The sequence below is a fragment of the Crocodylus porosus genome, unplaced genomic scaffold, assembly GCF_001723895.1.
Source record: "Crocodylus porosus isolate Cpor-Errol unplaced genomic scaffold, CroPor_comp1, whole genome shotgun sequence".
Lineage (NCBI taxonomy): Eukaryota > Metazoa > Chordata > Crocodylia > Crocodylidae > Crocodylus > Crocodylus porosus.
The window spans coordinates 11,261,116-11,284,308 of record NW_017728942.1 but is presented as its reverse complement, the minus strand read 5'-3'; the positions used below and the strand labels follow the sequence as shown (position 1 = coordinate 11,284,308).

Below are 23,193 nucleotides of genomic sequence, written 5' to 3'. Positions count from 1 at the left end.
GTAATAATCGGTGGGCTGGATGATGGACTGGAGCATCCCCTTCACATCCTGAATCTTCGCTCCGGGCAGGCAGTAGACCTCACGTGCTGAGGGATCCCGACAACAGATGGGGCCCTCCGTACCTCTCAGGATGGAGTCACCAATATAGTCACCAGGATAGTCGTGGCTTAATTTAGAAACACTAGATTATATAACATTTCAGAGAAAAAGATGACAAAAACCTTAATGCCCTCACCTTCAGATGGAAGTGGGATCCCCAGAAGATGCTAGGTTGGGTTTTTACCATTTGTCGCTGAGTTCTCACTTCTTTTGTGCCGTGACCTAATAAGGGAGGTTATTTGAATTGCATCAAAATTGTTTTGGTTTTTTTATAGTCACTGAAATTGTTAGAATGACATCTCCTCCGTTCATCCAGGCTGATACTGGTCTTCCATTTGGTGTTCGCCAGTGGGCCATGTGTAGTTGAAAATGAGGTTAAAGTTATAAATAACTTATTTCTTCATTTGCTGAAACTGCCCACACTTTTCCCACTGTTTTTCTTGTCTGCTTCCAGTCTCTCTTATTGCTATTATTACAAAGAGTTAGTTATATCCTTGAATTGCTTTGTTTTGTTTGCCTGAGCTGCTGGCATGGAATCACAAGATTAGTGCACAATGAGTGTTTTGTTTCCTTTCTGGAGGTAGGTGACAGCACCCTGTTTACCAGGAATTTGACTTGTCTAGAATGGGGGGGAGTTGAATGAATAGATACTTCTCACATTCATAGCTACTGTCCAGTAAGGAAACTGATACTTAGCCAAGATAACTATGGGCTGAATCTTAGAATGTGAGTCAAACCTATTACCTTGTTTTATTTGTGCTTGTGTAAGTGGGGCAGTTCCCCCGTCCTTACCGAAACTGTTTATCTTTAGGTAATGGATGCCTATTATGACAAGATTGTCTGTCCAAAGTCCAGCGGAGCTGCTTTCTTAGCAGTATGTAGGGGAAAGGTAAAGTGTGGACCTTTTGAGACAAGTGTCATCTTATATAGTTCCTTTGGCTATGAGGTGTGCATGCACATTGTGCATTCCTACAATCACACGCATGGAAAACAAATAAAGGTTTGAGCCTGGAAACCCTAGGGTTTTTTCAGATCTGATTTTTGTACACAGCCCCTTCGTATATAGTTTTACTTGAATGAATGCCTTTCTTGAATATCTCAAAGGGACTTGATTCGTGCTTTTCGTGTAGTGACGTACTGGTTGCTCACAGAAGAACTGTTGTTTTCTGATTAGAAAAAAGTTTATGGATGTTTCTGTCAAGTACATTGAAGAAACATTGTTGAAGACTTGCAGTGTTGCTGCTTAATTTTAAAAATATTAGCAAATATTAATATCATGTCCTACATCTGCCTGGGTCCTGCTGCCAATTTTTGTGGTCTCAGTTGCATTATTTTTTCCTGATTTTTACAAATTATATTGATCTCATTGGGATAGTTTATATCTGCTTTAAATGGTTAGGATGAAGACTTGAAATATACTTGCTGCATCTTGCTATAGTGGCCCTGAAAAGGGAGAGAGCGCTTTATTGTAAAAGTTTAATTATTTGTTATCAGGCTTGTCTGGGTTTGAACTGTGCTGATTGCCCAGGCATGAAATGTGAATCAGATAGTGGTTCTGAGAGCAATATGACCCTGAAGTCAAAGTGTTTGAAATGATTAATGCCTTGGCCACCAACAATAAGAAAAGAGCAGAGAAAAACTGTTCCTTAAAACCTTTTGGCTAATGTATGTTTGGTAGTGGGAAAGCACTCAGATTAACATCCTGGTATTAGAAGCAAGGAATCCCATTCATACCATTCACAGTATTTCCACTAGTTTCAAACTCCACTGGCCAAACATGTAGTTTAAGGAGGGGGCAAAGGCAAATAGTACCTTAACTGCTCTGAAATGTCACTTAATTCCTGCCGGTGATCTGAGAGCATTTGTACATCCTCAGGCCAGCGAAGGCTTGGACTTTGCAGATACAAATGGACGAGGTGTCATCATCACTGGACTTCCATTCCCCCCTCGCATGGAACCAAGAGTTGTTTTAAAGATGGACTTCCTAGATGAAATGAGAAAAAAAAGTGGAGGTGCACAGGTTGGTTATTCACTTGTCCACTCTGTCTTTCTTTTGCATGTGATTTTCTTCCAATCTCCAATGGGTCCGGATAACTTAAAAAGCTGTAAGACCTTGAATTTGACACCCCTGCTCAGATTCTTTCCTGGGCTCTCTTGATGTTCCAAAGTTCATCACTATGTTACAACGGCTGTAATCAAAGGCCAGAAATCCCCTGGAAGAGCTCCAAAGAATTGTATACATCTGGCAGTCCTTTATCTTCCAAAGGGAATGTCTGGCTTAGAGGGAAATTGTTCAAGCAGCCTCAGCCAAATATATGTTGTTGGCTATATTTAGTAGCACTTTATTCTGAGTCTGTTTTCTTACTTATTCTGCAGAATAACTGCTAAGTAATCAGCTGCATGGTAAGTGTTGTTGAGTAAGAATTTATAGCCCCTTCTCTCCAGTGACTCTATACACTTTCTATATAACACTGAAGATGATGTCCATAGCCAGGCAGGGACTATCTGGAAATAAATACTGCTTCCATTTAGTCAGATGAGATGTTTTAGCAGAGTTCTGCCTGCACTGAACTCTTACGACTCTTATTTTTTCAGGAGTCTGTTTTCAGCACATATGGGATGGAGACTTAGACAAACAACCTCTACATTGCAAATACACTTTACATATTAAAATCATCCAGTCCTTTTTCTCCCACCTGTTTCAGTTTCTGTCTGGGCGTGAATGGTACAGCCAACAAGCTTCTCGGGCTGTGAATCAGGCCATCGGCAGGGTCATCAGACACCGCCATGATTATGGTGCCATATTCCTCTGCGACAACAGGTGAACTCCTGGGTTAAGCGGTATTCAATAGAAGTTGCCATGTGTATGCATCAGTGTTCCTCCATTCAACATGCAGCTGGTATCCTCTCTCTCTGTGTGTGTGCTGGTACTGCTAGTTGGAGAATGGCTGAGGAAACATCTTCCCTAAAAAGTAAAAATAATTTGTATGCTGCTTTTCTGCTCTCCCTTCCCAAAATGTTCTCCCCTTTTGGACTAGAGAAGGAGACTGGTGTCAATGTTAATAGATGCAGAATAAGCTGATTGTGTTAATGATGCGTTTGTGTGTGTGTGTCTCCTAATCTTTCTGATGTCAGGTTACAGAACTTCTTGAAATGTTTAATACAAACACAGCAGATGTTCCCCTCCTGCTCTGCATTCATATTACAAGGTAATGAACAGCAGTTGGATTTTTGAGGGAAGGAGAAGCAGGAAAAAGGCTTCCACTGCCAGAAAATCTTTTTTATTTTTCCCAACTGAGACTGTGGCTTAAGGCAACTAGCATGTCTCATAGTTCAGTGCTGGCATGTACTGGTAGACTGTCTGGGTGAAATTAGGACAGTGCTTGGCTGCATAACACCTGGCTTCAACTAAGTCTTGCCTTCCCGTGCATACAGGCTATTTATGTGTACTCTCTCCTCTGCTTGCTATTAATCGTGGGTCCCTCTTCCAGGCTGTCTGGAGAGATGTTTGTTGAAAGCTGCACATCCTTTTGAGGGTTAAAGTAATGGGACTGACTGAGGGAGAATTTTCCTCTCATCCAACTTTCCACAGGTTCTTAAACAGTGACGTCAGAGGCAAGCTGCCTTCCTGGGTCCGCCCTTACGTCAAGGTGTATGACAACTTTGGACACGCAGTCCGAGATGTCTCTCGGTTCTTTCGAGTTGCTCAGAAAATTGTAAGTGTCTTCAGAAAAAGGTTAAATAAAAGAGATCAGATTTACCCAAAGAACTTTGTCTGCCTATGTCCTTAGACCAACACGGATATAACCTACTCCCCTTCAGAAAAAGGAGGAGTTGGTCTTGAGGTTTCAGGGACTAGGAGCACTCAGCCACAGGAGAGAGAAGCTACTTTCGTCCTTTTTAAGCAATCTTCGTTACTTGGGTGGGTTTAGAGGTCTCCTCTGGTGTATGGTATTAGCAAAGTGAATTGCATGATGATGCAGAGCACAGTGGGTTGCAGGGCCGCCTTAGCATATGCAATCAGAACTGGGTTTTAAATTGGCTAAATGCCAGGTTGTTCATCTAGGGCTCTTCAGAATAGGGGTGACAGGTGTAACAAGAACAAGTGATTGAAAGCTGACGCCAGATAAATTTGAGGCACAGGTTTGTTTGTTTTGTTGTTTTACCACGGCCATGATGATTGGAATAAACTTTTAAGGGAACGTCTTCGAATCTGGACTTAGATGCCTTTGGCCACCACAATTACTAGGGTCAATTCAGGGGTGGCATGCATATGCCATCAAAGTGGGTAATGTAATTGTCCTGGCTGGCCTTTATATTCATGTATCATTAGAAAAGGGAGCCAGAAGAAAATGCACCTGTGGTAAGGGGGGCTGTATTACAGCAAGAACATCAAAAAGGGATCATTCATTAAAAATGCATGCGTTGTGTGATGCTGCCCACTCTCTTCAGATGTAGTCATGCAATGCTTCTCTTCTCCTAGGCTTTGTTTTGAGTTCCCATATCTGCACTGTGCATAACCCTGGCCCAGGTCTAAGAATTCAGTCACGGCAGGTGTGCACAGACCGGGAACCCACCATCACAGTTAGGCAGGACAGATGAGCTGTCCTCTGTTTTGCTCTTAGAATCTTTCATGGCAAAATGAGACAGACTATGAAGTGATACAGTCATTATGACTCCTATAATCTTTTGAAATCTATATACAGGTGCCTACACCGCCAACCCGGAACTCCTCTTGCGCTGGTACTATCTGTGAAGGGGACCCAACATCATCTGCTTCAGCTGAGCTTAGCCTCCCTCTGAAAAAAGCCAGGAATTTGGATGTTCACGTTCCTAGTTTAAAGAGGAAAAGAACAGGTAGGTCCAGGTTTTATGTAGACACCAGCCTCCAATCCTGCCAAAAGCTTCTGAGCCATGCTGGAGAAAGCAGGACAGAGAGGCTGGCAGGTACAGGAGGGTGGGAATTCAGGAGGCATTAGAGAAAGGGGGCAAGGTACAAAATGGTGCACAGATTGGTGGTAGTGGATCAAAGAGCTAAATGGGAATATTGGGCTCAAACAAGAGGAAGTACATTTTATGTAGCAGGCAGTTAACTTGTGGAACTGTTGTCCCAAGAGTTTGTAGAGGCAGATAGTGTGACAAGGTTCAGAAAGGGATTAGATATAAACATTTGAGATTTAAAAGATGTCAAAGGGTAAAAACATTTCCGGCAAAAGATGCTGTTACGGTACCTTCCTCTGGATCTATCGCCGTTTCTAAATATGACTGTAATACTGGACTTTGTTGTAAATACGATTTCCAAGCCAGTTATAATACTTAGGAATTCTTCATTGTTTTCTGCTAGATGTCATTCTTCTGTTGAGCAGAAGGCAAGGTAAATTTGAAGCTGATAGACCAGCTGATTCAGAGATGCATAGGGTACGCTTTCATAAGCAGCCGGCTTGCGTCATGAGTGATTCAGTGAAAGGACTTCAGGAAGCAGAACTTCTAAAGAGAAAACTGATTAAAACAGAAGCAAGTTTCTTGTGTGGTTTGAGTGTAGTTGGCTGAGGGTGGTGTGATCCTTCCATTGAAGATTCACACTTAATTTCCTGTTGTTTTGCTATGCAAATTCTGTTATTGGAAGTACAAACAAAGCGACACTACTGCCCTATTAATATACTTGTTAAGTTTCTTGCAAGCCAACAAACGTAGGGAATTTCTTTTTTACTTATAAGGAAAATGCTTTTTTAGAAGTAGCAAATTGGTGTTACTGTAATACTATTTGTAGCAGCAAGTTCTGGTCTCTGCAACCAGACAAATCAGGGCCTTAAAGGATGAGATAAAATATGCTTCGTGGACAGGCAGCTTAAATAGATGACAGCATAACATTTGCGACTTACACATGATAACATCAACCTTGTGAGTGAGAGGATTATACTTTGTAGGTGGTGTCACTGTCTTTTTGCTGTGAAATTAGTGTTGTGTCAAGTAAAATATGTATATGCAGACTTCATTGCCAGGTTGATTAGATGCAGAAACTGAACTCTGAGATTAAGCAAATAACTTCACTGGTAAGAGGCACAGGATTCCCAAAGCGTATCAGATTATATAAACCATTTTCATTTTAAATATGACTATTGAGATTTTGCCCCATCTGCAAGTCCTCCTTTTAAATGCAGAAGCCAGACCTGTAGATAGTCTCTCACCAGGATGGGAAAGATCAGCTAAAATGACTTTTTACCAAAATGTTGTTTGTAGTTCCAGTACAAGAAACAAAACAAAAAAAGAAGAGGAATAACTCACCACACCTTGGGAGTTACTGAAAGCATCTGTGAGTTGCCAAGTATAAGAAGGAAGGCAAATGTTTGTGTGTTGTCTTTCTGATACAGATTTGTCAGCAAGTGGGGATGGAGCAGCCAGCCTGTGCGTGGAGTATGAGCAAGGACCTGTCGCCTCCAGGAGGCAGCAAGTTGGGCTTCTGGATGCGTTGGAACACAGTGAGAAGATCAGTGAAGGGGCAGAGGAGGAAGATGGCTTGTCAGGGGAGGAAAAGGTAATGAGAGTCATAAAAAGTGCGGTATTGAAGTTTGGGGGATATGTGGGTCCTAATGCAAAACGGGCGTGGTGTCAGCTTGTGGGAACCAATGCAGTCCCCATCAAAAAGTACACTGAGGGCATAGGGCTGAGTTGGAGTGAGGGGCCTGTCTGGAGAAGATCCTCTTGTCACCTTTTAGTACGTGTCTGGCAGGTACCCTCTCATTTGGATGGCAGTGAAATAGTCTTAACTGCCAACTTGCAGAGATCCCAAGAGGTTAATGTTCTTCTCATGGGGCTAAAGAGTCCTTGACAGAGTGGTTGATGAATATGTAGGATATCATAGGAGATCCTTGTATCAGCTCTTAGAATATGAGCAGGTATTACAAAAAAACTGTATTATAGAACTGTTGCAATTTCCATTCACCTGCACATATGATCGTAGAATCATAGCAAAGTAAGGTGGAAAGGGACCTCAGGAGGACATCTAGTCCAACCCCTGCTCTAGGCAGGCTCATCTTGTGACTAAACCATCCCAGGCAAGTGGTTATGTAACCTGTTCTTAAAAACTTCTAAAACTGGAGATTCTGCAGTCTCTCTGGATAGCCTGTTCCAATGATCAATGACCCTTCTAGTCAGAAAGTTCTTCCCAGTATCCAACCTCAATTTTCTTTGCTCCAGTTTGCCCAGTTTTCCCAGTAGTACAATATTCAAACAGAGAATATTTTCCCTGGCTCTGCCAGCCAATACTGCACAGACGTGTACAGTCTCTTATCGCAGTCATAGGAACGATCAGTACCATTGCGTGACTAGGTTAACATGCCTCTTCAATGCTGCTGTTTTTCCTCCTTGAGATGGAGTACTTTTGAATCAATAGTCGTAAATAAGATGATCGTGCTAGCATTCTCCTGCTGTTGCAAAAACCTGTTTTTGCTATTAGTAGGGACCAACTGAAATCGCAATTGCGTGATTTTCATGGAAACTCTGATTTTGGGCAGGCTTCATGATAAAATTTTGGCTCACTGGGAAAAAAAATTGGCAAGCAGAGAAAAGTTCAGGAAGCCCTGCAGTCTTGGAGTGTGGGGGGAGCCTGCTGCTGCTTGGGGCTAGCCCCAGACCATGGCTTAATTACCTTGATTAAGCATTGGGAAGCCATTACTTAATAGCATGGATTAATGGCCTCCCTGGGGTTAATCGGGGTAATTAAACCAGTTTGGGGCCATCTGGCAATCTGTGGGGAGGGGAGAGACTGCGGGGGGCCCTCAGCCAGTCAGAGGCGGGGTGAGGTCAGCCCATGAAAATGGTGGCTGACTCTGGGATCTGCCTGTGAAATTGGCTGGCTGCCTCCTTGAGTTGGGTGGACACCTAGCTATTAGTGGTGGATGAACAGTGGGACTCTACCTAGTTGCATCCGAGTAGCCTGCTTTGCCATCTTGGACGTCACTACAAGAACTATGCTCCTTGAGCCCATTACTTCAGCAAAGGATGTTACTGTCGTTGATCCATTTTCTCTAATGCAGAGATGTTGCTTCTGGACCTGCTGCCTTCGGCAGCATTATTTTTTTTGGCACGGTGCTGTTCTGAATGGTGACCATCAGTCCAGGAGCCAAGCGGAATAGTGCTGCTTTCTTCTACCCATCCAGCTTCACCTGAACAAGATTAACTTACAGTTGTCTATGTGCCTGTCTCACTCTGCAACATGCCATTGTTTAATTTAAATACATAAATAACAGTGCTGTGTTACGGTTGTATTTATTGTGTTCAGATATGCCTAGGTTTTACCTCCACTGCAGTGCTAGGAAATAAGAACAACTGCACTTCTGAAGGTGAAGAACACCAGGGGCCAGCTCTAAGTTAACATTTCTTGAGCGTACTCTTTTCTTCTACCTCAAAATCTTGCAGACGATATGAACAGAGATATTGGAGAGCAACGTGAGAAGCACTGGCAGTTACCCACAAGCAGAGGGGATTTAAGGAGAGCACTCTTTTGAATGTGCACATATAATAGATGGCATTCTGTATATGCACTCTGTCATGTCCTCAGTTATCCTCTTCTTGGGCAAGCAGCAAAGAAATGAACCACTTTGCATATCTAATCTCTGCAAAAGAATGTAGAAACTGTTTGGCAATGTTGGGTTCTCCCCCAGCTTCATCAGTGTTGCTCTGTTGGATGTTCTTCATTTGGTTGGTGCTGGTTTGTACAATCATCAGTGTCTTCTGCAAGTGGAATATTGCATCACTCTTGGCTCTTCCCCTTCCCATCCTTTCTCCTCTGGGGCCTAGCCCAGACTGATATTTCTCCGGAAAATCTGCAGCATCTTTATACTACCAGTGCAGGTCAACCAGAGCTACCAACAGCAGAAGCACAGAAGTACATCAGCCACCAGTCTTTACCACCTAGCCCTGGTCGCACTGACTTTAAAAGGGTTAGTTTCTGCACAGGGGCAGTGCCCTGGTTGGTGTTCCTTATCCAGGAGGAAACTGAGTTGGGGAGGAAATCAATCAACATCAGCATTTACCATTAAAATCAAATTTTGTTGAAACTAACAGACTTTTTCAGAGAGCAGCTTATGTGAATTTTATGAACCATCTGCCTTGAGGCTTCCTGCTATTGTCAACTGAACAAATAAAGTTAAATATGACACACTGAAATGGTTTGATAATGATGCATTACATATTCTTGTAATTTTTGTTACATTAGGACTCTCAGCTCTTTGTCATATAGTCTGTTTGTATCTAAATGTCCTTTTACAGTGTTTAATAATGTTTCTTCATTGCCTGGACATAGCTCATTGTCATAGTTAAATAGCAAAGTTCAAAATATTCCTCATAAACTTTGTGTGGCATAAAATAGTTTGCAAGCGGGGAGAAAAGAAAAAAAACCAAGCACAGCTAATTTTCATTTGAACTTTGCCAGTGCTCATGTCTTCACTATCAGATACCTGGTCCTCTCTCTATGTCAGTGGTTCTCAACCTTTTTAGACTCTAGGCACCCCTCAGTGGACTTCAGGAAAATGCCAGCTCTTAGCTTTCACTCTTTTTGACTACAGAAAAATACTAGAACAATTCTTCTATTGCAGAGAACTCTGGAAGATAATGAGAGGTCAGATTTCTTTTATTTTAACACTGGATTCCTGTTTGAAAACTCTGGATTTATTTGGCACCCTGGTTGAGAATCACTGCTGCAGGTTGCACAAGATGCCCATCCTGGAGAATACTTGGAAGTAGTTCCGTGTCAGGAACCCAAATGCATCTCTGGCTTTCTACCTTGGCTTGATTGGTCCTTGCAATAGCAATCTGGGGGTTAGTAAAATTGCAGAAAATGGCAGAAATAAGGGAAATGAAATAGATTAAAACCTCTTAATGTTATTTTTCCAGGCAAAGCGTCTGTCAACACTCTCTCTTCAGTATGAGAAGAGATTAGCAGATGAACAGAAAGGAGGAAAGAAGAAAATAAAGATAGTCAGCAATCCGGTATGCATTTTTTTGTTGAATGATAGGGTACAAGATATTAAGAAAGCATGCTGTTGTGCATGTAATTTGTAGGTGGGTGCAGGAAGCTACATCTAGAGTTAAGATTGTTCAGCTCTTTTATGTGATATGTTTTTAGTTGCCCTTAACTTGGCCAGATTTAAACTACTTAGGAGATTTGTTTTTTTCTGTGTTTAGTGTCTGCCTTAGGTTGAAGATTTTTGAGACATTTAAGCTGGGAATAAGGGAAGAGAGGCAGGGGCACATGCAGGAATAGAGATGGGGAGATGGACAGGAGGGTAGGAGTAAATGGCAGAAGGAGAGGAGCAGGGAGGGACAAATAAGAATAGGAAGGGGGCAGCAGTTGAAGGAGGCACATGGGGCTATACAAGGGCAGTATTTGGGGGTGGGAAAGAATAGGCCAAAGTCTGGAGGCTAGTAACAGCCAGAGTACAGGGCAGGTCCTGGGAAGGTGGGGCAGAAGGGGGTGTAGGGAAAAACGAGGGAAGAAGACTTTGTTATTCCCTGCAGAACCTGGAATTACTTTTAAATCTCTGTACCTCCTTTGCTGTCCTTCCAAGAGCTTGTTAGAGAAGCGTGTCCTAATCCTCCTCTGGTCTGTGTAGAAGACAACAGCCTTCTCCTGTGGCCAGCTATGCCACTAGCATAAATAGTTGAGGACTGTGCTGGTGCGCTGAAGGCCTGTGCCCTGCTCATGACTCATGGGAGGGGACAATATGGTTCCATGGGATGACTTTTTTTTCTTCAATTTTTAAATTCAAAGAACTTGAGAAATTCTGTTTTAAAATGACATCAGATGGATGTTATGATTTCAAAGCCAAAAAGGTGAGACACTTCATCGTTAAGGCAGCTCTTAATTTGTTGCATAGGCATGTGTATTATGAAACAGTCATTAATAGCATGGCCCCACAGATAGTGCTCAAGGTGAGAAGGACACTCTTGTCTGTAGATCCCCTGCCTGATTTTGCAGAAGTAGGAAGTATGTGGTGAACGAGGCCGTGACTAATTAGATTGTTTCCTAATGTGTATATACAAATGGGTCAAATTAAGACTGATAGTACAGCCACCACTATAGTGCTGACACCCAGCTCCACCTAATGTAACTCTAACATGTATAGTACTGGTTCAACCAAAAACAGGCTTGGGTAGGGCCAATACACAGAGCAGAGTATTTGGAAGTCCTTCCCATATTTGCAACTGTCTGCTGCATTGGTAAACTTCCCTCCCAGTGCCAAGGTGGTACGGAGGCTCATGTAGCAGCTCTGACCAGCTTAGTGCCAGGAGACTACATCTTAACATCACAGATGTGGGCCATGGTGAGCCATGCCTGTGTCACCTCTGGGCTGAGCTGTTACAGCAGACCCCAGGCTGACTTTGATGGTGACTTAGGAACTACAGCTGGGTCATTGTGCAGGTGTCGGTCTGCCTGTGTGGTCTGACTAACCCATGTGATGGCTGCATGTGCTACAAGAGCCGTTTAAAGTCCTTGTCTTCAAAGCCTTACACGGAATAGCAGCTGTACTGTCAGGTGGCAGCTGTGTTCAGAGATGCTGCGTCTAATAGCAACCGTGTTCTCGGCACGGAGCCCTCCCCGGTAAATTGTACTACTATGCGGTATCAGGATGATTCAGCCTTGTAGCCCTTGAGGTGTGATGCAAAACTCCTCTGTTAAGAAGCCTCCTTAGCATGTAGTTGTGAAATGGCACCTGGCTGCCCTTCTTGGGAAACTAATCACTTAGCCTTTCTGTAAAGCAGTGTGGAGTAGACAGCCCCCTCCCCGCCCTCTTTCTCGATGTACTTCTAAACTTGTAAAGGACCCTTGTTGATGATACAAACTGAGCGTTTTAGGGCTGTATGTAATAGTAGTCTGGGAAATCATATACATAGGGGTGGTGTTGGAATTCCCCAGATCACTGCTTCTTGCCCTAAGGATAGATTACAATATACATAGGGAAAGGCATGTTTAGTAGGAGTATATTAAATACAGTAGAGGCATTTAGTTTAGACTGTGTGAGCAAATGGTGATTCAGAACCAATTATCACAACCCCTTGTGAAAGCAGCTAATTCTATAATAGATTGTTTGGACTTTTTTCAAATGACTGAGGGTTTTTTTGTGATTGAAGGGAAAAAAATGTAAAGCCAGAGTTAATCTTCTTTTCTGGTTTTCCCACAAGTCATGTCTGGGTTTTTTCAGTTCATTGCCATTTGGCAGAACCTATGCACAAGTCATTTTGGTCTTTCATGGAATTTTGAATTTCCATCAGGCAGGCACATCTGCTTGCCTTTCCAGAAAGTAATGCAAGGGCGATGTGCATTTCTGGTTGACCACGATTGCTTAAAATGGTATATACATCATTGTGTTTCATGGTATGCAATTAGCTCATGTTCATTGAATCATGGAAACTTATGGTTGTAAAGGTTCTTGGGTCATTTAGTCCATCACATTGTTGTGTATTGTGGACATGTTACAGCTGTGCAAGGTGAAATAAAGTTTGTGGGAGGTGAGGGAGAAAGTAATCCCATCTTAATTAACGTAAGAACATCTCTCCAAATGTCTCCCATTTACTGATCAATGTTTGGTTTCTTTACAGCAAGCTGGAAAGGTGACGGATCCAACTGAACCAAAGAAGATGAGAGCTACATCGTTCATTGCAACAGTGAAGGAATCACTAAGCCAGCTAAACTATGATGTCTTCTCAGAGGCTCTGAAGCAGTATAAAATGACTGATGACTTCAGTGCCATGTTATCTCAGATGAGTGGTGTCTTTTTGGAAGACCAGAGAAACCATATCCTGTTGCGAGGTATGATGGTTCTCTAAATTAGTGGTCTCCAAACTTCTTTGATCGCAGTATCAGTAAAAAATTTTAGAGCATGCATCCCCAGTATATGTATATTTATATTCGCACACCCCTATCAGTGAAAAAATGTTGAGCACACACCCCGAATATATGTATATTTATATAAATATAAATAGAAGTTCTAATATTTTCTTCCCGCACCCCCTGGGGTGCACACACCACACTTTGGAGACCATTCCTCTAAATGCATCCTGTGGGACATAGCTGTTGTCCATTAGAAAGGACTGTTGCATTGCAAAAGCCAAGTGCTCAGTGACATGGATGCACCAAATTAAATGATTAACATTTTTAGAGAACTCGTGCTTTGATCATATAGCTAACGCATGTATGGAGCAATGCACGTGAGAAATGTCACTGAGTCCTCTTGGGGTTGGAGTTAGGCTGGCGTGTAACTGCAAGGAGATCGATGTACACCTCTGGGGTGGTTCAGTCTTAGAACTGAAAGCGTAGACACTGGGGTTGTGGCAGCTGGGTGAGGATACCGGTGGATCCAGAATGTGTGTGGAACTGATGTGCATCTTCCTGACTGACTTAGATGGTGATTTCCTTGGTTGTTAATGTTTGTGATGATAGGAAACAGACTTGAGATACCTTGTAAAATTGTTCTCTGAAGTCTTCTTGAGTTTCGCTGAGACTTGGGTACCACCCACCTGAGCTGGTTTTGAAAATGGAACGTAGGCTCCACGGTCACTTGGGCAGTTTTGAAAGCTTTACCTCTTTTCTGACATGGAAGTCTGCTCAGCACTGGCCTCTGGAATGTAGTAAATATTGGGATGTATATGCTGCACATTTGACTTGACCTGCCCCTTTTCTTTAATGCAAGAATTTTACCAGTTTGTCCGACCTCATCACAAAAAGCAGTTTGACGAAGCCTGCCGTAGCCTGACTGGAGAAGGTTGTGGCTACAAACCCGAGCACAGCCTCCAGCGAGGGGAGAGAGAGATGATGGCCAAGGAAGCAGGTGAGAAGCTGGGTCCAGCGGTAGCCACACGACTGATCACTTTGATAGTTTGTTCCATCAGCTTTTGTAAGGGGCTGCTAACAAATCAACAAAACAGCACCACCGTCCCTTCTAGAGATCCAGATGGTGGAATCTGAGGAACGTGTTATTATGTAATGCTGCTGGCTGAAATGACAGCTAGGAAGTGTGGATGTTAAAATCCAGTGGTTGTGGACAGGTTGGTCAAGAAGATTTGTTTTTCCCCAGTACAAATGCAGCTACGTATGGCAATGCCTGTGTATAGTACCTTTTATTTTAGATGAAGTAAAGTATCCATTATAGCTTATACAGTGCTGAGAGGGCATGTTATGCTTTCAGTCTTCAGAGGCTGAAGTATATCTTCCATTTGAAGTTAAAGAAAAGTCATATCCCTTCCTAGTGGGCCATTTTAGGCCTAAAATGGGTAAACAATCCTAATGGAGTAATTTTTCCTCGGAGGTGTTAGATCCCAGCACTGAGGCAGTAGAAACTTCAAGAGCCAAGCAGTTCTGATAATCAGACCCTAAGCCATTTGGAATTAGTCCTGCTAACTTATTAATAATAGCTCTTTGGTTGAGTACCTATTATGTGTCGACCAACAGGAGTATCAGTTCTCCCTCATGTGATGTCATGTTGCTTTTGTGGGTTAGAGAGCACCTGGGTTTTCCCTCTGCATCCTTATTTTTAAAAGCATATAGTCTGCTTATGTGCCACCCTGCTTTCTCATCCCGCAGATTGATCCCTAAGCATTGAATGCTGCACAGCTGGGCAGGGGTGATGACAAATCATTGATCTAGCTCGTAGATCCTTTTTACTCCTGCTTGCCTTGCTTTAGCCCAGTACTTTTGAGTTATCAGTGTGATAAGCGGAAGTATACTCATGTCATCTGGAAACCCAGTAAGGATGTATCACTGTAGGAAGATGGGAATGGCGTTAGCAATCCTTTCTTCACCAGAAAAGCACATCTGTACCTCCAGGTCGTCTGGGCAATACCTTCCAGTGTGAGAGGTGAAATGCTTGGAGATCCCAGATTTCTTCCAGCTGCGTGAGCAACTTGCAGTCTGTCTGCTAAATTCTGCCCCATCATTGTTCACTGACTCATTTGATTTTTCAGAGGGAAAACAGTGCCAGGAGAAAACAACATGCTCAGAGGGTTCATCCAGCGAGCTCAACTCTGAGCTGCACTTGAACAAAGGAGGATCCCACTTGACTTCTGGGCTGAGCAGCACAAATACACTTTCCCGAGCAACTGCAGGTTTGCTGTCTTGTTATTCAGCCGTGCTCCCTGGCTAGTCTCTGTCTACGTGTAGTCTCTTGTCTGAATATCAGCTTCTAGGGGGGCAGGAGCTGCCTTTGCCAGTGTTTGTACAGCACCTAGCACAGTGGGGTCCCCTGGTCTGTGACCAGAGCTGCTAAGCACTATAACAAGACAGCTAGTTCCAGGGCCCACAAGTTTGAAAATACCACATGAAATGAAACATAAAAGCTCACGATTTAAACCCAGGCATGCACATATACTAGTGTAATCACCACAGGTTGGAAGATTGAGCTAGGTTTTCAACCTGATGCCCTCCAGCTGGGGAAATGATGATCAGTGGTCTTATTCCAGCATGTTCGGCCACAAAGCAGGGCCTGTCTGTTTTTCTAGGGTTTCCAGAAGGGGAACAGTTTAAGGATGGTGAGGGAAATGAAGCCAGGGTTGATCCAGTGAAGGAGGTGATGAGAAGACTTCATATTTTGTTAGTAGCTTGTGTCTAGCAAAAATGGAGATGCTCCTTTCTCAGGAACACAAATCAGAAAAAGTATCTTAAGTAATATATGCAAACAAAACACATATGTGTCTGATCTAATTTTCTTCAGTATTTACTTGTAAAAGCCAGTGATTCAGTTTAGGCATAACTAAATTGCTGTTCCTGAGAACTGCTAGGATTTTCTTGCATCTGTCATCAATAAATTAATAGCTTTATGATCTGTAACCTTAGTTCATTCAGAGCAATTGCTTTTTTTTGAACTGCCTCTAACTCTGGCCGTTCCTGTAAGGAATTCAGATTTAATTTTCTGCAGAATTCTACAGTAAAGAGGACTGCTGTCTCCTCACAAAGAGCAGGTGACATTTCACAGGAAGCTTTGAGAGTTTCTCATTTCTGAGTGAAGCTGTTTTTCTTGGTTTACTTTCTCTCTCCCTTGTTTTATTTGGGGGTTTCTTATTAGAGCATTATCTCCTGATGCTTAATCCTGACCTGAGTTCAGAGTTCCTAGACTCTGCATCTGCATGCAGCATCTGTTACACTCTGCCTGCTATGTGTGCATGAGCCTGTAGTGATCCAAGTGAGCTGAATAGCAGCCTAAACCTGGATGAAGCAGGGTTCAAGCTGGAGTGGTTTGGTTACACTGGTATCATTACAGGCTCATGCACAGGTTGTTGCATGATAATGGCTGCGGCGTGGCATGAAGCTGCCATTCCTTTGCCCTTTTGAAACTGCTCTCAGTGTCCATTTGTCTGTGCCATGGGATACGGTGGGAGTGTGAGATGTCTTGGATGTGTTACAAATGGAAACCAGAGGGGAACAGCAGAACCACTAATGTCTTGGGATTTACCTTCTGCAAATTTGTCTTCAAGGCCTTAGAAAAAATAGACAAAAGTAGAAATGATCTCTGTAGGATGCTCTGAAGGAGAATGCTTCCTCTGAGGGTGCCAGTTGATCCTGTGATGCACAGTGCAGTAAAAATCACTGGTTACGAAACTCCCACCTGGATTCCGCATGCCAACAGCTCTGATATTCCTGGGGGAACTAACTTCGGTCCTTTCCTTTTCAGAGACAATTCCCTTTAGAAGTCAGTGGCCAGTTATCAGAAAGCACCCCTCTGGACTGCACCAGAATGCAAAATGGACTTAATTTTGTCATGTAAAAAATGCTACCAGCTATTTTGACCTTAATCAACTTTTATGTTCTCTGTTGCATCTGATGTGTGATTATTCCCTTTGGATGTTATATGCTTTCCTACCTGCAAACGTTAACTTGTCCTCACTTTATTTCTGGAATCGTAGTAAACCCTCACTTTTTAAAACTGGGCTTTCTCTATGTGCTTCTTTGGCAAGGCAGCAGCAGTTTGTTAGCACAGCTTTTGGTAGCACTGCTACTTGGTCCCTTTTCAGATAGTGCCAAACTTTGTTCTAGCAATGACCTTTGCTCATTTTACCTGTTGTAGCCTTTTCTGATTTCTTAGTGACCATCTGGTAGATTTCTGGTTTACCAAATGTCTAAAATAAGAAGAATGGGTCTGAAGGGCCAACCTCTTAGTCTTCCTTATAGACTCTACTGTGTTCTTCCCAAAGTCCTGTTCACGGATGTTCTCTGTCTCTCAGGAGAAAATCACACCCACGCCCAAAGTGAGGTGGCTGGAAAGGAGTCAGGTTCTCTGCAGGAGAACCACCACCACCTTCTCAAAGCCACATACCTCAGTGATGTGAAAAAGTCTTTGGACAGAAACAATTACAGCAGCTTCCTTGATGCATTGTGCACGTACAAAAAGACAGACAACTATGATGCCATGGTGGCAGTGATAGCTGCCGTCACCACTGAAAAGCCAGAGCTCTTCCACCTCTTGCAAAGCAAGTATTTGATGTACATTTTTGTTTGATTTAGAAGGGGGACGAGGATGCCGATTCCTCCTATATATCAGATATACATGGCAAGCTGTCACTGGTTCACAAATTCTTTCGTATGAACTTAGCACTGGCATAACTCATTGCATCTCTAGTCTCAGTGTTCAGTACACGAGACAAATGGAGCCCAGTGCATAAAATCCTTAGCAAATCCAGGTGATTTCAAAGTTAGATGTTGTTTCCACTTATCCTGATTAGCATTTGTCCATGAAAACACCTAGAATGGGTAGCATCCTCTACAGCTGTGCACCCCTCACCCTTCAGGTGTGCTTATTTTATTCATACGATTGTGTTGTGTAACTTTTGCCCTGTTTGTTCTTTAGAACAGGCAGTGAGGGGTATTAGGTAGACTCTTAAACTTCTTTCCACGGCCACTGATTGCCTGTACCTGGTGCTAAGTCCTTAGAGTAGTTTCTACTTCTAGGGACAGGCAGTCTCCCTCATTGTTTACAGGCCTTTATATGAGTGCATTTAAGACATTTTATCATGATTTAATTTTTCCTTCTTAATCCTTACTCAAAATAACCCTTTAGAAACTAGAAACTGATAATTTTTTCTCAAAATGACAGATGATACCAAGAGGTTTTCCTTTTTAGACAGCCTTTTTAGGGCACTAGACCTGCTTGGCATCATTATAGCAGTGCCCCATGGAAGGGGAGATGGATCTAGGGCCACTTGGAGGTGATGAAAGCATACATTTCAGGCATGCTGAGGTCTTCTGTCAAAACAGATCCTCGCCTTCGGTCAAGGAAAAAAGTCTTGAGTATCACTCTCTCTGAGAAATCCTCAGCTATTCCCCAAACCTTTGGGGTGCTCTGGGGGGAGTGCAAAACAGGTGACTCTCTTTTTGCAGAGTAGTGACTGTGCCACAGTAAGCCAGTTCATTCCATGCATGCTTGGCTTTTTCTTGGGCAGGGTTCCACATATTTATACGGCCCCATCACAAAGAGCAATTCAGGCAGTTGTGCAGAGATCTGACTGGAACAAGCTGCGGTGAAGGAGAGAAGAAACTGCAGCAGCAAGGGGCAAGGAGTCCTCTGGACTTGGCGAGCGTGAGTGCCAAAGCAGAAAATGGTGGAACTGAGATGAAAGCAGCCAGCTGCCCCCCAGGTTGGGAAGGACTGTTCTTCTGGGGTTTTAGAAATTCGTATTTATTTGTACCATGATAGTACCTAGCAGCCCCCAGCCGTGGGCCAGGATCTCACTGTGCTTGCTACGTGTGGTGCAGATGCAGAATAAAACAGCGTACAATCAAAGCATCAAACAAGAGGCAGCAGGTGGCTGCAGACAGCCGAGTGGGCAGGGGGGGGACCCGAGAAATAACAAGACAGATGTCTACTATACACCTTAACTTTTTGGGAAGCTTAAGCTGGGTGAGAGGAGCCAGAAGCCGGTCAAGTCCTGTTATCTCGGTAAAGTTTACCCCAAAGGGAGCTATGTCCATTGGAAAATTCTAATGCAGATGATGATCTGGTGAATATGAATGTCAAAAACACGTTATGGAGGGACGTGACTTAAAAAAACTGGAAAGGGGAAGTAATTTTTTTTCTGGCAGGCTGGGAATACCAGGTGGTCAATTCCTCAAAGAGTTTGATGTATGTGTAACGTTCTGTATTGCACTGAAAATGTACTCTTTAATATGTAATTGCATACAGCTGCTTCCAGGAGGGAGATGCCCAGAAAAACCCAGAGCAAGATTTCCTCCTTCTGCTGCACCCAGAACAGCAAAGCTGGATCACATAAAGCAGAGCTGTTGAAAGGAACCAGTGACATAAGAGCATCTACCAGCTCAGACACTTGGCATACATTGTCCCATGATATGGAGCCATAGTGGGGTAGGTACAGAAGCCTGGGGTGGAGAGTTTGCCCTCTGCCACTAGAAGAGAATGGTTAAAAAAAAAGCCTATTACTCCACCCACTGTAAAATAGCAGCAATGGACAGGCAGTCTTTTGTTACATTATGTATTCCCACAGGTTTTACAGATGAGGAACTGAAGCACAGGTTTTTATGTGGATAAAAGTATACAATATGACAAGAGTTATATCCAGGTCACTTCTGTGATATGGTGCACTCACCTTTAGTCTTTTGGGAGTGCAGTGGAAGCATGAATGAACTTCCGAGACTGAGTTACTGCCACGTAGCCGATCTCTCCCCTTCCTCACTGTTTTTTTTCCATGCAGATCTGGGAATGATGTGCCTTTTACACACTCTTTATGTACCTGCATTTGCTGCAGACTATGCTGGGAGCAGCTTTTAAAGGCTGCCTTTGCTTATTTATTTTGTTTTGTTTTTTATCTTTTTAACCTCTGCTGATTTTTGTGCTTGCACAAGAAGCCACGTAGCCAGTTGTGGAGACAGCATCCCCTGCCTCCCAGCAGAATATATACACCACAAGCAGCAGCAGGTATAGCTTCTTTTCAGGACTCTGCTCCTCTTCCCTTCCCTTCATCTTCCCTCTCTGCAAGCTGACTTACGCCACAGGCTGGACAAGAGGATAAGAGCTTAAAGACCCACCTGAGCCTTTTCCAACTTTTGCCGTCTCCCGAGGGACCTACAAGTAGCAAGCTCAGTTTGCCAACGCTTTTCCATTCATGTCAACCATATTTAATGCCGAATTTCACTTCATTCTTTTATTGAAAGTCTGTTGTGAGGCAATTTTGTGCTTCTACCTGCTTTGCTTATCTGGCTTAGATCTCCAGCTTGACTGAATCTGATTATCCCTTGAATGAAATTATGAAAATAGTATTGCAGAGCATCCTTGACAATATCCTAGACTTCCTTTGGTGGAAACCCTGGGCAGTGGCCAGAAGCAGTTTGCCCAGGGGAATCTCTGGCCCTAGCCACAAAAAAATGAAGTTCAGATTCCAGGCATTTGGGACAGGGGAAAGGATGAGGGTGATTTATCAGAGATGCTCTGAGCCGGGCAGCTGCAAAGACAACAGAAAAGAAAGAGACAATTAATTAGTCTTTTCATCCGTGCCAGTTCTTTCATGTGCCAGAGAAGCGACTTCTGTCAGGAAGAGGGCACTAAAATACATTTGTTAAGTGTGAAAAATCCCACATTGAACTCAGATTTCACTCTTCCTATTGTAGGCCCAAAAAGCTTCCTTGGCATGACCAATGTCATCTCTCCTCGGTAAACCAATGCCATGAGCGAAGCGTGCACCAGGGCAACAAGGCACAAAACTAATGTAAGCTACTGTGGTAGGCAAAACAGTGGCGATAGCTGTGGACCGTCGGAAAACGAGATAGGCTAAAAAAGCGAAACAAACCCAGACCAGTGCCATTTACAAAACAAATGCAAGGATTTCCTCAGCAGGGAAAAGGTAAGATAGGAAAAGCGGCAGCTTGAAGGTGGCACGGAGTGACAGGGAATTGGTGAAGACCTATGGTGTGAATATACAGAAGAGGATTGAAAAGGTGTAGAAGCCTAAGGAAACATCTCTGGTTTGGAGAGCTGTCATCAAGCCACAGGAGACCATGCTGGTTAAATCTGCATCCCCTGGTGCCATGATGATGCCTGATCACCTGCGTCATCATGCATCATTAAGGAGGCCTGTGTAAGACTACCATTACAAACTGTGTGGGGTTTTGCTTGAGTAGTGGTGTTGCTTATGCATTCAATAAAGTTGGATCTGCAACTGGATTGGGACCACCAATCCTTGGATTCCATTCACGACACCCCTTGATCAAAATACGGTGACACTTAGCAACCCCTGTAAACAGTATGATGCTGACAGACTCATTCCAAGGAAGTTGTGGAGTTATACAGAAGTCAGATGGAGACGCACAGATTCCAGAGGCTCTTCAGATCTGGTATCCACTCCCCCAAAAACATGATATCGGGTAAGTCAGGAAAACACGTGAAAGCTACCTGCTGCTGTGGATAGAGCCTGTAGAACCAGCTCCCTTGCACAGCCAGACCTGAGGAGTACGCTGATTCAGTGGTGCATGTTAGAGCAGAGCCAAGTGGTCCATTCAGCAGAATTACCCCAGATCAGGTGCTGAGGTTGGAGGGCTTTACCACTATGACAGTAACTCTGCATCCTCATGTTTTCCAGTCATTGATAAAACCTCGGCTCCTCCCCACTCGGAGCTTCCTGCTCTTACCCCACTTCCCCATTCTGCAGTCACTCCATGTGCCTGCGTTTCTGCAGCTCACGCACTTCTAAAACGAAACTTTTATTTTTGGCTGGTTGGCCTTTTCTAAAAACTATCTTTGCTGATGTCCTAATAGCAGCTCTCCAAGAAAGAGGAATCCATCTCTCCCTTTTCCTGGACATCTTATTCATCAGGCTTCCTTGAAGGAAGTAGGAACTTTGCTAGCATGTGTCTTACTAAGCTCTGTTGGAGCTGACTAGGTAACAAGATCACAGAGGAATCATAGGAAAATAGGGCTGGAAGGGACTGTGCAAGTTCATCTAGTCCAACCACCTGTTTCAAGACTGGATTATTCCTGACTAAACTATCCCAGCCAAGTGTCTGTCCAGCCTGCTCTTGAAAGTTTCCAAGGATGGAGATTCCACAACTTCTCTAGGCAGGCTGTAGCAATGCCTGACCATTTGCAGTCAGAAAGCTCCTCATCTCCAGCCTAAATTCCCCCTGCTGCATCTTGAGGCCTTTCGTTCATCCTTTCTATAATCGCTATTCAATCAATCTTGAATCAGTCTTCTCTTCTCCAAGCTAAATAAACCTAGTTCTTTCAGCCTTTCCTCATAAGCTCTTGGGAACCTCCCAGGAAATCCACCCATTGTTCTCAGGCCCATCCCAAGATCCACCCTAATTTCTGTTTTTTTCAGCTTTTCAGATCCAGTGGTCTCTTCTAGTTTTAAAATACAGGAGTTATTTTTAGGTAAAGACATGCTTCTTTAGGTCTGGCAATCCCTGAAAATTGCATAATACACATAGGCTACCTTGCTTAGTGGTAGGATTCAGATATAGGTAGGTCACTGAGTATCTTGCAGTTTTGCCATTCTGGAAAAGGGTCAGGTGATTAGAGGGTTTTCTGCTCTAGTAAGCAGGAAGAAAGATATGTTCCATGTTCGGTCTCTCAAGAAACAGCCAAGAAGATTGAGAGACCCACCCACCACTAGGAAGATGGAGAAACCTGCTGCCTAGCTTAGGCAGGGATTTGAAAGTACCCAAAAAGGAAACAAATGTTCCCATCCTTCCAAAAAAAAAAAGTCACCTCTCTGTTATTCCACCCTCCTCCTCCTCAGTTATTGGTTACTCTGCTAATTCTGTTTCTTACCGCACTTGCGTTTTGCAGCATACATTCCTCATCCCCTGAAAATGAACACGGATACGCACTCCACTTAGCTTGTCTGGCCTGCAAACCAAAACCAAAGAGTAATGGCAGCATATCACTGATGACTGGAGCTGGATTTGGACCAGGGACCTAGTCATAGACATTAGGGCTGGAAGGGACCTCGGAAGATCATCGAGTCATAGAATCACTGACTCAGGAGGGACCTAGACAGATCATCAAGTCCGACCCCCTGCCATGGGCAGGAAGGAGCACTGGGGGTGGCAGGGGTCAGAAGACCCCAGCCAGGTGCCTATCCAGTCTCCTCTTGAAG

At 43.5% G+C, this 23,193-nt stretch overlaps 1 protein-coding gene across 3 annotated transcripts in view; it reads left to right on the top strand.

Moving 5' to 3' along the window:
* Positions 1–23,193, top strand: part of RTEL1 (regulator of telomere elongation helicase 1) — a 68,383-nt gene that overhangs the window by 42,051 nt on the left and 3,139 nt on the right. For 2 of the 3 annotated variants that reach the window (XM_019548318.1, XM_019548320.1), the window contains 13 exons: positions 911–988; positions 1,976–2,119; positions 2,805–2,920; positions 3,692–3,815; positions 4,806–4,956; positions 6,471–6,634; positions 9,994–10,089; positions 12,700–12,910; positions 13,791–13,928; positions 15,061–15,201; positions 17,314–17,559; positions 18,529–18,723; positions 19,269–19,448. In XM_019548318.1, coding sequence (XP_019403863.1) covers positions 911–988; positions 1,976–2,119; positions 2,805–2,920; positions 3,692–3,815; positions 4,806–4,956; positions 6,471–6,634; positions 9,994–10,089; positions 12,700–12,910; positions 13,791–13,928; positions 15,061–15,201; positions 17,314–17,559; positions 18,529–18,723; positions 19,269–19,444 — 1,980 coding nt within the window. In that variant the 3' untranslated portion in view covers positions 19,445–19,448. Of the gene's footprint in view, positions 1–910; positions 989–1,975; positions 2,120–2,804; positions 2,921–3,691; positions 3,816–4,805; positions 4,957–6,470; positions 6,635–9,993; positions 10,090–12,699; positions 12,911–13,790; positions 13,929–15,060; positions 15,202–15,594; positions 16,015–17,313; positions 17,560–18,528; positions 18,724–19,268; positions 19,449–23,193 lie in introns of those variants that run through there. The other variant, XM_019548319.1, reaches the window with a different exon arrangement.